At 33.6% G+C, this 17,184-nt stretch overlaps 1 protein-coding gene across 2 annotated transcripts; it reads left to right on the top strand.

The window, feature by feature from the left end:
* The first annotated feature begins 2,033 nt into the window (after positions 1–2,033).
* On the top strand, positions 2,034–14,720 carry LOC138314389 (uncharacterized). Of its 2 annotated transcripts, XM_069254691.1 has the most exons (9): positions 2,034–2,742; positions 3,219–3,313; positions 3,698–3,803; positions 5,449–5,561; positions 7,650–7,814; positions 8,748–8,838; positions 9,066–9,196; positions 10,270–10,404; positions 12,766–14,720. In XM_069254691.1, the coding sequence occupies exons 2-9, from the start codon at positions 3,262–3,264 to the stop codon at positions 13,665–13,667; spliced, it is 1,695 nt and encodes a 564-aa protein (XP_069110792.1). In that variant the 5' UTR covers positions 2,034–2,742; positions 3,219–3,261; the 3' UTR covers positions 13,668–14,720. The 2 variants fall into 2 exon arrangements, with proteins under 2 accessions (XP_069110792.1, XP_069110793.1); XM_069254692.1 differs by lacking the exons at positions 2,034–2,742; positions 10,270–10,404 and having other exon boundaries at positions 3,001–3,313.
* Positions 14,721–17,184: the final 2,464 nt, after the last annotated feature.

The raw sequence follows: 17,184 nt of genomic DNA, 5'->3' as shown, positions 1-17,184 counted from the left end.
GATTGTAAAATATGTACTACGCAAACTGTACACCACGGTACACGTTTCACTACAGACTGGGCACTAGTCTCTATAATGTAAAAAAATACCAAGAAAAGTGAGTTTGATAATTTATTTATTTCTGAAATGGCTGATTTTCAAACTAGGGGGAGATAGTATTAGAATTCTGCTGAAAATAATCTTATAAGTAATTTATAGTGTCTGGTGGACAGACTCGTTTGGCTATAAAAGGGACCACATAAAAGTGTACTACGGTATCGGCTATTGCAACAAATTGATACGAACAAGCTATAATTATGATGTTGATCTTACAATACGATCGCTACATTGTACATAGGCCATCAGAACATTTTGTTAGATGCAGATGCTCCACCGCCGACAGAGCATGCATGATATTCATCATTTGAACAATAATTGGTGTTTTATCGTGTACATATATGCCAAATTAACATAAAAATAACATAAAATAATTTCTTTCGCCTTTGGTGCATGCGCAATCATTACTTCATTCCATATACGATATAGTGCCATAGAATTTTTTCGGGATGCAATTAATTATTTTTCATATTTTGAACTTAAAGTAAAATTAGAAGCTCAAACTTTTCAATGGTGGTAATGGTGTAAAGTAAGTAACTTTTGTAACTGAAGAAAAAACTAAATCGTCTGCTCCTGTTTTTGATAGTGAAAAAATACCATTCATCAGTGGTGGAGCATCTTTAAATGTTTTTTTACGGTTCAAATCAAATTGTATTAAAAAATCGAAATATTACATAACATTAAGTGTACTCACACGGGACGAGATTCATTCCACACACAACCACACATACTTTTTTTCACATTACAGTGGATTTGTTAAATATCTCGTTATATATAACCTTTGTACAGATCTATAGATTCAGCTGTACCTTTCAACTTCCGGACAAATATATGGCTGATGAGATGATAAATAAAAATGAAGTCTAACCTTTGCGCACTCTGCCTTCAGTATGTAAGTTTTACAGCAATATCAAATTATTAAACTACTCTCCCGCGGACGTTCAATTTAATCCATAATGAAAATACCTGCTGTTTTAGACTCACATCCGTAATGTTTTATCACAATATAACTCTAGAATTGTTACCGTTGCATTATTATAAGGATTTTTGTGACCTGCATAATTGTTAATCTTCCTCATGGCAACGGCGTATCAGTAAGTTAATTCAGGGAAAAAGGCAATCGAAAGTAGGATGTATAAAAGTTCAAAACTATAAGAAATGAAACAAAGTATGTGTGTAAGTTTCTTTCCAATTCCCGGCAATTGTACCCCGTGAAAGAAAACGGGGAACTAAATTAAACTGATACATAAACAAGTAGATAAGTGGGTAAGTAGATGGTATTTATGTATCTGATAAAGTGGGGGAGGGGGGACAACTACAGCATATGCATGTACGCTTATCACATTTATTACACACATACGTACTGTAACATTGTCGCGTGATTTTATTGTTATGGATGCATCTTGAATAATACATAAAATGAAAAAAAGGAGCCGATTTACAAGAAATGTAGCAGACTATGATTGTAACCGATGTAAAGGAGCAAACTGTTTTCTTCTAATTTTGAAAGATCCGGTAAAATTGACTGAACATAAATGATCTTTGCAATTATAACACTAGAAGTAGACTGGCCACCATACCCTAAGTTGTTGATAAGACTTTCTCAACAGTTCTTTAATAGATTATCTTCCCTTAGTTTGAAATAACAATGTAGTAGAGACAAAAATTATCAAGCTAAATTTTAGTTATTTTTACCCCTCAATATTCTAGAGTCTGGTGACCAGTCTACACTAGAAGATTCAGTACTTGTGTCGAGAGAAAGCTTTAGTTGGAATCACGCCCTGTACTTGATACACATGTGGGCGAATGGCTAGTGTAAACCTGGGCGTTATCAGAAAGCCGTGTATAGGATTAAATTACTATATCTTTTTCCTTGCAGACTAAATACTGTTACCGCAAGCGTTACCGCATCCGGAGTCTTACATTCTTCTGCGTTGGACCACTAAATACTTTCTAATGTTTTCATATATCATTAACTGTATCATTTCATAAGTCATCAAAACAATGTCAAGATCGTTACTATGGTGTTGAGGATTGTGTTAATCTATGGATAGCAAGCTAGTTATTTTCTTTTTAAATTTTACTAGTAATATTCTGTACTATCTGCAATCCGTCGAGGTTTGCTATACATTATAGTGATCTACTTTGCTAGTTTTTGCTGAGTTCCGAACACTGCAAAGTGTAAAGAATTTGTCAAGAGATTGATGATTAGTTGAGGATGCATATGTTTGTGTCATATAGCACCTTACGGTACTGACGTCGGGTCCGACCTTATTAGGAGTGAATTAATTCTTACAAAACTATGTATAGAAAGTTTGAAGTGTTCTTACATTGGAAGAAAGAAATTTTACAACAACTAAGAGATGAAAAGTCATGTAACCGATATCACTGTGTAGTTAATAATGGGAGTTCAATGATTTTTTTTTTACAATAAACTGGAATAAGCCTGTTTCACGATTTGATGCTACAAATGAACTATTCGGATTACGTAGTGCTTAGTCCATGGACCATTTCTATAACATTTCCTGCACATACTGCACTTATGCACCTTCCGGCGCGATTTGGATGTAAAGCAATTGTAATGATTCATGCTTGAAAACACAATTGGAAGATTTATCATCAAGAGTCACGGTGACAGAAAGGGAGGTAACTCCAATTTTGTAATAAATATTTTGTTTAATTGTTTAATTTTTACAAGAATCATTATCTTGTATTGATTGTTGCGAATATATCTAATTGAATATAACTTTTGTGTTCATATATATCTGATATAGAGAAAATGACAAATACAGGGTGTAATTCTATTCTCCTGTGCAAGATATGATATAAGTGCAACGTCATACCGGGCGTGGCTGAATTGCACGGACAAAATCAAAATACATGAGTATGTTGTTGTTAAAAACTGTGATTTCTTGTTCCTGTGTGGGTTGTAAACAGGAAGGAGAGAGAAATGTACGAAATGATATATCAGGGATTATCATATACAGTAAACATTGCTGCACATGTATATATTGTAAGATGGCTCACGTGTGTGTACAGTTCGTAACGGATCTACATACTACACAGCTACATGGCTAAGATTTGTATGCTACATATATATATATTGTACTTTCCGTTAATAGATAAAATTCGCTGAAAGATCCGTGGAACAATAGACAAACCAGGATGTCATGCACGGGACTCATCCTACCCATGGTTATCTCTGTTCTGGTCCAAAGTAAGTCATCAAATATCAATTAGCATTGTATCACGCTTTTCTAACAATAGGAGTTGAAAACAAGCATGACTGATTTTCTTATGTTTCTTTTAATGCCAAAACATCAAAGGTTGCTACTGAAACGGTTCCTTAATGTTTATCACCATTTCCTCCACTTGTATAATTTGCTGTCTTGTTGTATGGTTTAATTTTAGCAAGTGTAATTAAACAATAATTTGCTGTCTTGTTGTATGGTTTAATTTTAGCAAGTGTAATTCACGTAAATATAAGTTAATTTGTTAATTTATGTTATCAGTTTTTTTTTTGTTTTTTTTTCTCTTCAATTTTTAGCCATTTTTCGTTTTAGATCCCTGGTGTTAGTTTTTGTTCTTCCCTTTTTTGTAGTTGTCCATGTACGTTGTCAATGTAACGGTTCTCCCTTAGTTGTCCACCTTCCCCGATATAACACCACGTCTATTTATAGCCCAGGATTTCCAGACATCTACGAAACGTAAGTCATTATCATACTTTAATGTTTTGATTTGCTTTTAAGAATTTGCATTTTATTTTAAAACGCTCCCTTACAATAATGTATTATATTGAAATCAAAAGTATGTTTATTTCCTCTCGGTTAAATTGATTAAAAAATATAAATTGTGCGTAAAATGTAATTCTTTTGAATGTATTCGGGATTATTTTGATATTAGCAATACTATTTGAACATAACATCATCTTTGTTAGCTACTGTTGTAGCGGAAAAGATATCACCTTCTGACTGACAGTAGCTACATCTTTGTATGCCACATCTGTATATGTGTCTTAATTATGTTTTAGCTATTTTAAACATATTTTATTACAATACAATTTATCAAACTGATATGAACTCTCCAATTATGTTTTATTTAACACTAGCTATCTTTCCGTAATTAGCCTTAGGTTTGCCACCAATTCACAGCTTAAATAATGTCAGGCGAGATACTAAGGCTTAAAATAGACACACATCTAACTTAAGTTAAAAAGAACAACTATCTTATGGTGAACAAATATTTTGCTACTTGAGTTTACAGATGCAAATAAATAAAAAAGAAAACTATTCATCTTACATATGTTATTTGAAAACAGTCTTGGTCGTATCAAACAAATTAAGTAAAGTATTTGCCGCATGTTATCTTTAACGTGAATTCCACCAGTGACCTTTTGACACTTCTCTTTTGTTTATCGAGCTCCCGTATACCGCTGATATTACGCATGTGTAGCATTGACGGGCAAATCCCCAAATCAATGTAGTTAGCTTTGTTAATACATCTCAGTACGCTCTTAGGTAGGTTAATGTTTTGATGATCTGAAATAAATTAGATGCTAGTTTTCCAAGGGTGTTCATACTGTTTTTACTGTTAGATAACAAAATAATTTTCTTCTCATGTAAGAATTTTCTTACCCAAGAAGTCAAGGTTTATACTATAGACAGATGGTTAGACATTCGTAATAAAACATGGAAAATTTTTTTTCATGTTGTACGTTTAATTGCATAAATTATTCAAAACACATACATAATAATAATAATGATTTACATCGAATCGAAAGCAAAAAAAAAAAAAAAAAAAAAAAAATCGTCAGTGGCTTAACTAAAACGTTGAAAAATAACAATGATAACCGGAGGATCGTACATGCACAAAAGAATTAATTATCCTTGCAGTGACCTTCAACAAATTGTACGTTTTCCTTAAACGTTAGTTAGAGGACGTACTGTTTTCCACATATGTTTGTTACAAATTTGTTTATAGCAATTTATAGATATGTGTATTTCAGTCCTTTTAATTATCCATTTTTTGTTGTTGTAAATTCAGTACATGTAACATTCGTATTTGTTTATGCGATATGTTTAAGGGTTCCCATACTATTTTCTTATAATTATACTATTGTTCATGCATGGATAACAGTATGGTAAGACACAAGAAACGACTGAATTATATATAGGTATATATTATACAATTATCGACCTATTTTCAGGTGGATACGGCGAGAAACTATTTAAATTTGGCAAAATATAATATACATAAAGCTTCAAACATTCAATAGAGTTTCTGATTTGTAAAAGTAGTTAGTTTGGTTAAGTGTCATAATATTATACCTTAACCTATATTTTAATGTTTCAGAAATCTTAATTGTTCTTGGATATTAGAATGTGAACATGAGACGGACTATTTCTTTATTCGGATGGACAATGTCTACATTGACTGTAATGGGGACGGAATCCGCCTAACAAACTGTAAGTATACCAACACTATTTCATCTAATGTGATTTTCCAAACAGAAATAACATCTCATATTCTAAATCTTATTTCGTAACTATTGTGATGGAGATGATGAAATAAATACACTTGTATACAGCTCTGAACATAATGCCAAAAACAATTAACGGGATACTGTTTACAAACAAAGACAATTATCAAAACTGTCACCCTTTTTACATTGTAATTTTCTAGTTTTTTTATAACAATAATTTCGTGGGTACATTTATGATTTGCAGATTTTAGATAAATTTGTTGGTGAAGATATTATTTTCTGTAGAACAATAATTGCAGTAATAAGTAAAATAAAAACTTTTCGCTGTTTAGCTACTATTATTTTATAGAGATATTATTCTCAAAGAGAGGGTTGTCTCCCCTGACAAATTTGATGGAAATTAACTATACAGTATTAAAAATAATAACATCCATATATCAATTTATATCGAATGGATATGAATGATTGAGAGGTAATTATGAGTGAATAGATCTGTAACTCATGTGAAAGTAGTGAAAGGAGCTGTTCAAAATTAGAATAATCAATTTGATTATGGAAATTGGTGTGAGAGTCATTCTGTGAAAGGAAAATATTGTTATTTATATGTCTGTTATGACTGTTGAATAAAAAAATGAAGAAAAAAAAAACCCAAAACAAACAAACAAACAAACAAACAAACAGAAGTTTGTAAACAATTAAATCTTAAAAATGTTAATCAGGGCTAGGTCAATGAAAACTCCCAATTCAAAAAATCTAGAAATAGTGTTATCTTTGAAGGGCATGTGTTTTTGCATATATAGGCAAAAGGGCCATTAAATGAATTATAAGTTTATATCTTAACGTTCACAAATCGCAGTGACAGAATATAGTTACACGTAAGCAACGTCACCCAGGGAAAAAAGGCCTGGCTTATTTCAGTTGAAGATGAAATCGTATACCTCTCTATGTCAGTCATGTATTTCACATGTTATGTATCCACTTTTACTATTGCTAACCTATTCTGATAGTCTGTTGTGGATAAGTGTCCTTTGGATCCCTTAACTATACGCTATGATATACCAAACACCACCTAAGTGATCGCCGGGGAGTGGTGACGTTTAGTTTCGAAATACAAAAGCGGTATTGTAAAGGAGTTGGGTCTGTTAATACCCTTCTCAAATTCGAGTAATTAATTAACTAGTCCCCAATATCTTTTCATCATCTAGGACATTAAACTGTCTGCTTAGGAATTAAAGCAAGTCGATTTTAATGCAATTGTTTGTAACACTTCTTTATTGATAATTCCATATTGATCTCGATGACAAACTAAACGGAGTGGGTCTGACAGATTCACATAATATCAACTTCGACGTGAAAGTGGTTTTTAATGTCATAAAATTATTATCTTGTTTCGTCCATTGTAAAGAATCACATCCCCATGTAGTATTCTGATATTCAAGAGTTACCTCCCCTTGTTCACTCTTGTAGATATAGTGGGAACCAACTGTGAATTAGGATAATTTTTAAAGTTAAACATGTATATTTTTATATAAGTGAGTGGTCAGTACATGTGGTATTGTGTTATGTTCATACATTATTATATGTAAAATACTTGTGGTGCGATGAATACCTTTCTTAAATAAATTCAAATGTAACATCCTTATATTTACCTCACGTGTATCCTTGATATATATGTGTTGTTGTTTAATTTAAAAATGAATAAATATACACTTTGAAATAAAATTATCATATTTTACAAACGATTTAACACTTTAAAAAGATCTCTTTATCACAATTTATATTTCAAACCTTCCAAAATTAAATGTGTTAGTGCAGCAACTGTCTAACAGATATAACATGTTATGAAATAAGTGTAACAGATATGTCTAACAGATAACATGTTATGAAATAAGTGTACAGTCATTTTGACAAGCATATTTCTCTCGAAATAATTTAATTTTCGATGAATTCATTGCAAGCCCGTAATGGGTCTTAATTACGGTCTTAAGGGGTGACAAATCCAGCAAAATTTGTCGTGGTAAAGAAAAAAAAAAGTTAAATGAGCTTTATAAAATTTTCTTTATGATTTTAGTGCGAAGAAACCACCGGCATGCACCCTTCTGCTCGGATGCTGCAACAAGTGACATCTACATAGAGTCTGGGCGGGTTAGAATTGATTTCACTTCTGATGCTCAACAAAGACCGAACGACAAAGGGTTTCAGTTACGTATTACGCGCATTCCTGATTTACACAAAGGTAAAAATGATACAAATTATGTATCAACACCTACCTGAAGGCATTTAATCCCTCAGTGTAAATGACATTGGTACAGTGTGTGGGATATTTTCTTTGTATTTGATATGTTCTCGTTATGAAATGACATATGATATTACTCGTCCTAGTCGCATCCCTTCACATAACTCGTCTTCCGCTTTACATTATGGAGTACGTACTTTTAAATTGAATTTTTTGTTAATTGATATTTTAACCCAGTATAAGTTTTAATGACATCTTCTTTATGATTTGTTGCTATAACGTTTCCCCATGTTTTCTTGTTATTTTGTGTAACGAATTATACATAGCCCTTGTCCATTATATATAGGCGACGAACGATTACGTCGTATAATATGAAAGCAGGTACAAAGATACTATTCTGATAGTTTGTCGTGTTTCTTTCGGAATCATCACTGACGAGTTTGGGAATGGCTATTCTGTATTATAGAGTTATTCGTCTTAGAGGGTAGGTATTGATTGTGACCTCATGTGTTTACGAGCGTACGTCATACTTTTCATAAAAAAACGGCGTCAGTTTCGCTCGTAAAATATACGTCACAAGTAACACCTATCCGTAGGGGAGGTAACTCTTTAATATTTAAAAATGGAATACAAATATTGGTGCTGTCAGTGTAAAAAAGAAACATATTTTGTTGATCTAAGTGTAAAAATCAGAACATATCACCTCATGTATGTTTAACATAAATCACGTAACTGAAATCATGCCTTCTTTTCGGGTTGATGATTGAACTTCTGAGCATTTTGGTATTTGGTGTCAAGCTCCATTAAGAAATGCCCACGAAACCCCAAAACCCGACATAAGCTACCAGACTAAAATGTAATTTAAGTAGTATCTACATTTTAACACCTCTGTGAAATATCATGACGTCGACAAGCTGCTATTTCAAATTTCAGAAGTTACAGTTTGCTCCAGTGACGTTCAACTTGAAGCTGGCACGGACGCTAAAGCGTTGCTGTCACCGAGCTTCCCTCACAGTTATGCAGCGTATGTAGATAGCGTATCAATAATAGTGAAAAGCTCATTCAAATAAATTCAAGTTGTGAATATCGTGATTATGTTCTAATTTCAAAGCCCGATAAATTTACAAAGAATATTTGTGGTTTTTTATAATGACATTTTAACATATCTTTCCCCGATGTATGAACATTTGAAAATATGCAGCCAAAATATTTGAATTGAATATTTAAAAAAAATCACATTTGGTCCGACAGAAATTTAAACTGCCATTGGACGATTCCGTGCAAACCGGGATATTTGATCCAGATAGATATAGAGATGCTGGATATTGAGTATGCTACTACACCGCCACAGGACCCATTGGATTACTTACAGATGAGTAGTGGTAAGGCTTCACATAGCTACATTTCTTTTTCCCTTCATTATCAGTTTTGGCTTTCTCATAATTCAAATAATTTTATTGCATGTGTCGTGTAAACTTTTAATTTGTTGCGTGTGTCGTATAAACTTGTAATTTGTTGCGTGTGTCGTGTAAACCTGTAATTTGTTGCGTGTATCGTGTAAACTTGTAATTTGTTGCGTGTGTCGTGAAAACTTGTAATTTGTTGCGTGTGTCGTGTAAACTTGTAATTTGTTGCGTGTGTCGTGTAATCTTGTAATTTGTTGCGTGTGTCGTGTAAACTTGTAATTTGTTGCGCGTGTCGTGTAAACTTGTAATTTGTTGCGTGTGTCGTGAAAACTTGTAATTTATTGCGTGTGTCAAGTAAACTTGTAATTATTGAATGAGCCATGTAAAATTGTAAATGTTGCGTGTGTCTTGTAAATATTTTTGCGGGCGGGTAACAGTTACACCAACTACGCCAACTTTCATTACGAATGGTTTACTTCCTAAGTGTATGGAAATTCCAAGTCATTCTAAATTGTTCCTCTAAGAAGACTGTGATTCATTGTGTTTGTCGCCATCTTGTTAATATTTAGTACGGACGTTAATTGTTGCCTATCGAATAGTGTTACACCACTGGAACACAATACCGAAGTCACACCCATTCTTATCGCACTTACGAGAAATGACCTTATCGTCTCAAAACCTATGCTGAACAGAAACTAGCATTAATATAAACTCTGATATGAGTGATCATTACAGAAAGAGGAAACCACCAGCTTTACATTTTTTCATAAGTTAAAGATAAATAACCATCAAACTGTTAATATTTTTAAATATTACTAATATTTAGTTTACGCCATAGAGTAGGTCCGTGTGTATCCGTATAGTCATATAAGTCCGTACAAATTTAAAATGGTACGATATAAGATAATTTTATTAGCTTATGGATATCTTTTTTCATTTTTGCTATTAAATAATATATTAACACTTTTTATAAGAATAATTAATGACGTTTGCTTATTAATTTTTAGTTTTTTTTTCTCTCTTGTAAAAGAATAACTTTAATCTTACAGGTAATCCATTAGAATCCAAGAAGTATTCTGGACGATGGCAATTTGCTTCTCAATCAATCATATTCAATACCACCTTAGAATTGACTTTTTTCACGGATGGGGATACTGGTCACGCAGGCTTTCTGATTCTTTACAGTACGTACCGTATGATAACTGACACGCACAGTTATCGGATTAACGGCACCTATGAAGTAATTACTTCATAGTATCTTCTTGAATTTTAACGACATATTTATAATATTCTCTAAAATTTGATTTTAAAGGACTATGTAGGGTTTGAGCCCTTTTTTGCCCCAATATCCGTTAAATTTTCAAAACTGGTATTTAGCATTTGATTTGTTGGATTTGACATATTCAATACATCCCTAATTTAATTGCAAGGGTAGTTTTCTAATTTTGTAGCTTCAGTTGCTATGGTAACAACTTGAAATATCCATAAATTATAAAAATGTTGACAGTTTGACAATTTTGGCCATTTTTGGCTATGATTTTGTTTTCGATACCATAGAACGCATCCATGATCAAACTTTATATTTCTCATAAATATATATTGGGAGTGCAGACATATGCTCAGTAAATATGAAGATTATTCAAGGATGTTTAGTTTCATAGACAAAACACAAATGGCAAAAATTGTCGACATGTCCAGATTTTCATGATTTATGCATATTTTGGATGGTTACTTTGACATCTGCATCTCTAAAAAATAGAAAACCGTCATTATAGGTGAATCAGAGATTAATCTAATATTAACAATACAACAAATTATTATCTAAATAATAGTTTTGAAAATAAATGGATTTGGGGGCCAAAAAGGGCCCCAAACTATACATATATTTACCTATAAAAAGTAACTTGTCATTTTTGAATTACAAAACCTTCGCCCAGCAGCTTTAAACTTGCTGATAACTTTGGGTGAAACATATATTCTCAAAAACTTTTCGCCAACTACTAATGTGGCATCTTCGATTCCCCAGGGGTTACAATCATTTACGATCTCTACGCCCCTGAACTATCTAATAGCAGAACTGGAGGCAATAGAACAGAACAAAAAGATCCGTATAACGGTATACTGTAGTTGATTGAGTCGCTTTGAATTTGATCTTGGGCGTCACTCTCTCTGTTGTCTTTAAGGACATTTTTTTTAATTTTTTATTTTCGAACATTTTACACAGTATATATAAATGGACACTAACACACAATTACTTGCATATGCACTCATTCACAATACTTAAAAACATCAAATTGTACGTTATTAGACATCCATAAAAACATATATTTACCATTAATAGCAAACCATAACGCACATATATGCATGCTCTCACTCTCTCTCTCTCTCTCTCTCACACATACACACACACACTCTCATACATAGACAGACAGACAGACAGACAAGACAGACAGACGGACAGACATACTAAAGAAGAAAGATAAGAAGGAAGAAGAAAGAAGAGGGAGGAGGTACCGTTACACATACACTATATTATAGTTTAAATATATTATATTAAATAAAAAAATAAATAAATTGTTCTGAAGAATCGTGCTGATCGGCTATATAAACCGGTTAACCCTAACCAAAGATAAAAAGAAAATTAAAGTAAGTTAGCAGTAGTAAAATACTAAGTGAAAGACTAGGGTAAAGGTATATACTTAAAGGTCTAATAAAGGTTTCCATTTCCTCCAGCCTATTTCAAATTGCCTTTTAATATGGTCACTTTGACTAAAAAACATATATTTTTGAACTAAAAAATTATCCTTAATTACATTAATAAGAGCATTGATATTTAAAGAGTTGCTAAGACATCTGGTTTTATAAATGTAATGTTTCATAATTATCAAAATTTCATTGTCAACAGAGCTACAATTTTGTAAAACTATTCCAAAAAGAAATGAATCTTTATTATATGCAAAAGGAATAAACAATAAATCTAATAAAGTTTCAAAATTTTGAAGCAGAGTTTGCACCTCTTTGCATTCCCATAGGCAATGTATAATTGTCTCCCTTTCTGTATTACATAAAGTACACATTGGACTAGGATTTATTCCTATCTTATGAAGGAAGGTATTAGTAACTAATATATGATGAATAATTCTGACTTGAAACCATATCAATTTGGAATTTTTTGTTACCTTAAATGGAAGAGTATATATTTTTAACCACATTTCTGTATCAAAGTTAAAGCTCAAATTCCATTTTCTAGTACCCTTTAAGGACATTTTTGCTGGCCTGTGATTGCTTCAGATTTTGTCCTCTGAGCGGCTTTCAGTTTTACTATGAGATAGTTCAGGGGTGTAGAGATCGTAAGAGATCGGGACCCTGGGGAATCGAGGGTGCTAGCTTGGTATCTGAACAACATCCTCTTTACACTCGTGTATAAGTGTTGAGAGTGCTTGTTTGTTTTGATGACGTTGTTTGGTACACTGTATGACATTGTATCGTTATTATTAAAATCCGGGGATTGACGTGTATTAAAAGATGTACCATTTTAACCATAGAATTACTGGGACCAGAAATGAAAGCACCGTCTACAATAGCGGAGGAAACAACAGAAACATCCACTGATGGCATGACTACAGAAGATGCTACTATGGCAACAACAGAACTAACACAAACAACAGAAAAGAGCATGACAATAGTTTCTACAGAGCCTATCATGCCAACAACAGAACCAGCACAAACAACAGACAGCAGTTTGACAACAGAAGAGGTTCTCGCAACTACAGAACTTGTAGTATCAACAACAGTTCAAGGTCAAACATCGAATGACGTGAAAACTTCTGAAGATATTTTATATTCTACAGAACCTGCGATTACCACAGAGCAGACTTCTCTGTACACATCCCATGATATGTCTACATCAGCTGCGTTAACATCTACTTCAGGGGAGGTTATGGTTACTGCAGTAGACAAAATGTCTACAACAGATACAATGTCTACAGCAGATAATACGGATTTAAAGGGCAATGCTTATACAGCAAACTCGACGACAGAAATAGAACTTTCTCAAACATCCGACTTTATGGAGATGCAGACGACAGTTACAACGTCTACAAAAGAATTTGTTGAAAAGTCGACGGTAATGTCTCATACTTCTACAGAAGGTGCTGCATCTATCACCGCTAAGGTGACAAATTCTAGCAAAGACTCGAAAGATCCATCGGAGCCAGCTATACCGAAATTTGTATATGCACGAGCAGGGAGTTCCTGCGATCTTCATTCATGTGTGGTGCCCCTCGTGGCAGCTATTGGTCTCTTGCTATCCGTTTTATTTGTGATCATTGTAATTACGAGTGCCAGGCGGTTTCGCCGACGAAATATGTACCGAATGACAGACCCTAAAGCCTCTCATCCACTTGTTCCTATCACCAGAAACACAAATGGAGATTCTAATTTATAACAAATCCTTGCAATTGGTTACTAAGGATATGAATGAGACGCCATGTATGTTGACGTTTTTTCGTGGTGATAAGGTGATAACAAATATGATATGAAGACATTATGGAATCTTATAAAATAATTGATAATTTTGAGGTGTGAAAACCTGAATTATTTTAAGAAATCAAACCATTTATGGACCATAAGACATCCCATCTTTCATTATTAGTTATCATAAGAAATCTCAATGACTCATTTAATAAAAGTGTTTCATAAAGATCAATGTATGTTGTATACAAATAGTATTTTTATATAAGAAATTTTATATCTTGAGTACAAGTTTTAGTTGATTAATGGTTCGCAATATAAATATGCGTTGAATTGATGTTTAAAAGAGCAGTAACGAACTTTGATTACTAGACAACCCTAGAAAACCCGAGATATATAAAATTTTAAATTGCTTTCCCTCGGTATCTTCTGTTTGATTAAATGTACACTATTGATTGTTTTACGACAGAAAGACACCACCCTTTTTATAGCATGCGATCGAAGTATTTTCACGACACGTTTTATAGTCTAAACAGTTGACACAGCTTTGTAAAAGATTTTGACTGCTATGTGAAATCATCGTTGGATATAAAATGTATTTTTGTCGTCTGGTATTTGATTACGTACGTGCCAAATAGTTCACACAACTCCTGTATTTTAATATTGTACCCAGCCTCATCCATCCAAAACAGTTCATCAAAGGTATTTGTAAAGATGTTTCTTTTTTGTTTGAATGATTGATGTATTTATTTCTTTGAACATAGTTTTATCATTTCATTAGGTAAATCAATATGCATACTACCATCTTTCATTTAATTTATCATGAATTGTCGCCCGAGAGTTATCTATCTTTGACTATATTTTGTGGAATTGAAATAGGATATCTTGTTGTATATTGAATCATTTCTATATGCCATGCCATGCAAATATTGTGTTTGAAGCATCCAAATAAAATTCAAATTCAAAACTATTTAAGCTACTTTAGTTGGCTTGGCAACAGTTGCCAAGGAATTTGAGCTCAATGTAATCATTCTTTGATCTTTGGTTAATGTGATACGAGTTCTTAAGCGTTCTACACGTGGAAGATATGTTAAAATGAGATTCAAAATCCAAATATCAAAACAAGACTGATGCTAATCAACTTAAATGACCGTTTAAGTGGGAACAACACTAATTAACGTTTGATCCCCTCAAGACATGTGTGATTCGAAAACGACTTTGATATATTACGGAAACCATGACGAGTTCTTCATAGTTGAAGCATTTCCCGTTTACAGTATACGATATTGAGTACATTGCTAAACGTCCTCTTTTAGGGAGTATACTATTTAACAACCCATCACCTTTGTGCGTATGTATTTTGACAAATAGCGAGATAGGGGCCGCGGTGGCCGAGTGGTTCAGATGTCCCGACATATGTAAAATCACGATGAGTTTTTTTCCAAAAAAATTATCCGAAATAGCAAGACTTGAGAAAACTTTCAATTGTTTTTATTTAAAGTTTGAGATCCATCGCCATGGTTTGCTTATATCGTCAAATATGAGAGTTGTATATGTGACTTTTTTTTGTATTTTTGGCATAGAAAAGGCATTTAAAGTTTTCTACATATTTTTCTCTGCCTCTCTAAGTTTTAATCTTTCGATATTTACCGACTTTTGTAACGTTTGTATTCGCAAAGTTATTAAACAATTAAAATAAAATTTTAGTCGATCACGTGATGCAATTTGGTTTTCCGATATTACCCGAAAGTATGAAACATGGCGTTGACTGGGGCGGTTCTATCAAAATGAGTGATGTTTCATGCGACATTTACCGCTATGTCAATAGTATATTGGTGCTTTCGTGGATCTGAATCATCATATATAAGCATCCATTTTCACACATTGAATGTTTTATGAGAGTTTGTAATGGTGAAAATTACAAGAAATTTAACTTGAATACTTCCATCCTTTGTCTGTGATGTATCTCGTTAGGTGTATGCATCAGTATGGTAGATGAACTATTTCCTGTCTATTGCAGTGCTACCGAAGGGTATTTTAAATAACCAATGGGGTCAACCTACGTCAGTGGAAAAGACATCGAAAACACAAAAACATTGAAAAACGCCTTCTTAAATTTTTTTTCCTATTCTTCTAAACCTATCTTGTGACAAAAGGGGGTAAAGTTTTAGAGCCTCTATGAAGTTATTAAATATAGCCACACTAGGTCAGACATGCGAATCTATTTCAATCTCGAAGAATTTTAAAGTAAAGATTTTTTTTTTTCATATTCTAAAGTTTAAAGGCCCGTTACCTGTCTGAAACGGTTTTAAAACTTTAAACTACCAAACGAATAAACAAACCATTCGAACGAATGTCAGTCACAGAGAAATGCTAAATGTATTTTTCCGCCATTATAACGCATATCAATCACATGGGTCTGTGGTATGATTTCTCCTTTATGCTATAACGCATATCAATTACAGGGGTCTGTGGTATGGTTTCTCCTTTAAGCTATAACCCATAGCAATCACAGGGGTCTGTGGTATGATTTCTCCTTTAAGCTATAACGCATATCAATTACAGGGGTCTGTGGTATGGTTTCTCCTTTAAGCTATAACGCATATCAATTACAGGGGTCTGTGGTATGGTTTCTCCTTTAAGCTATAACACATAGCAATCACAGGGGTCTGTGGTATGGTTTCTCCTTTAAGCTATAACCCAACTCAATTACAGGGGTCTGTGGTATGGTTTCTCCTTTAAGCTATAACCCATAGCAATCACAGGCGTCTGTGGTATGATTTCTCCTTTAAGCTATAACACATAGCAATCACAGGGGTCTGTGGTATGGTTTCTCCTTTAAGCTATAACCCAAAGCAATCTCAGGGGTCAGTGGTATGGTTTCTCCTTTAAGCTATAACACATAGCAATCACAGGGGTCTGTGGTATGGTTTCTCCTTTAAGCTATAACCCATAGCAATCACAGGGGTCTGTGGTATGGTTTTTCCTTTAAGCTATAACCCATAGCAATCTCAGGGGTCAGTGGTATGGTTTCTTCTTTAAGCTATAATCCATAGCAATCACAGGGGTCAGTGGTATGGTTTCTTCTTTAAGCTATAACCCATAGCAATCACAGGGGTCTGTGGTATGGTTTCTCCTTTAAGCTATAACCCATAGCAATCTCAGGAGTCAGTGGTATGGTTTCTTCTTTAAGCTATAACCCAAAGCAATCTCAGGGGTCAGTGGTATGGTTTCTCCTTTAAGCTATAACACATAGCAATCACAGGGGTCTGTGGTATGGTTTCTCCTTTAAGCTATAACCCATACCAATCACATGGGTCTGTGGTATGGTTTCTCCTTTAAGCTATAACCCATAGCAATCTCAGGGGTCTGTGGTATGGTTTCTCCTTTAAGCTATAACCCATAGCAATCACAGGGGTCAGTGGTATGGTTCTCCTTTAAGCTATAACCCATAGCAATCACAGGGGTATGTGGTATGGTTCTCCTTTAAG

This window comes from Argopecten irradians, chromosome 2 (assembly GCF_041381155.1).
Source record: "Argopecten irradians isolate NY chromosome 2, Ai_NY, whole genome shotgun sequence".
NCBI lineage: Eukaryota > Metazoa > Mollusca > Bivalvia > Pectinida > Pectinidae > Argopecten > Argopecten irradians.
Note: the sequence above shows the minus strand (reverse complement) of the source record. Positions and strands in the feature narration are given on the sequence as shown.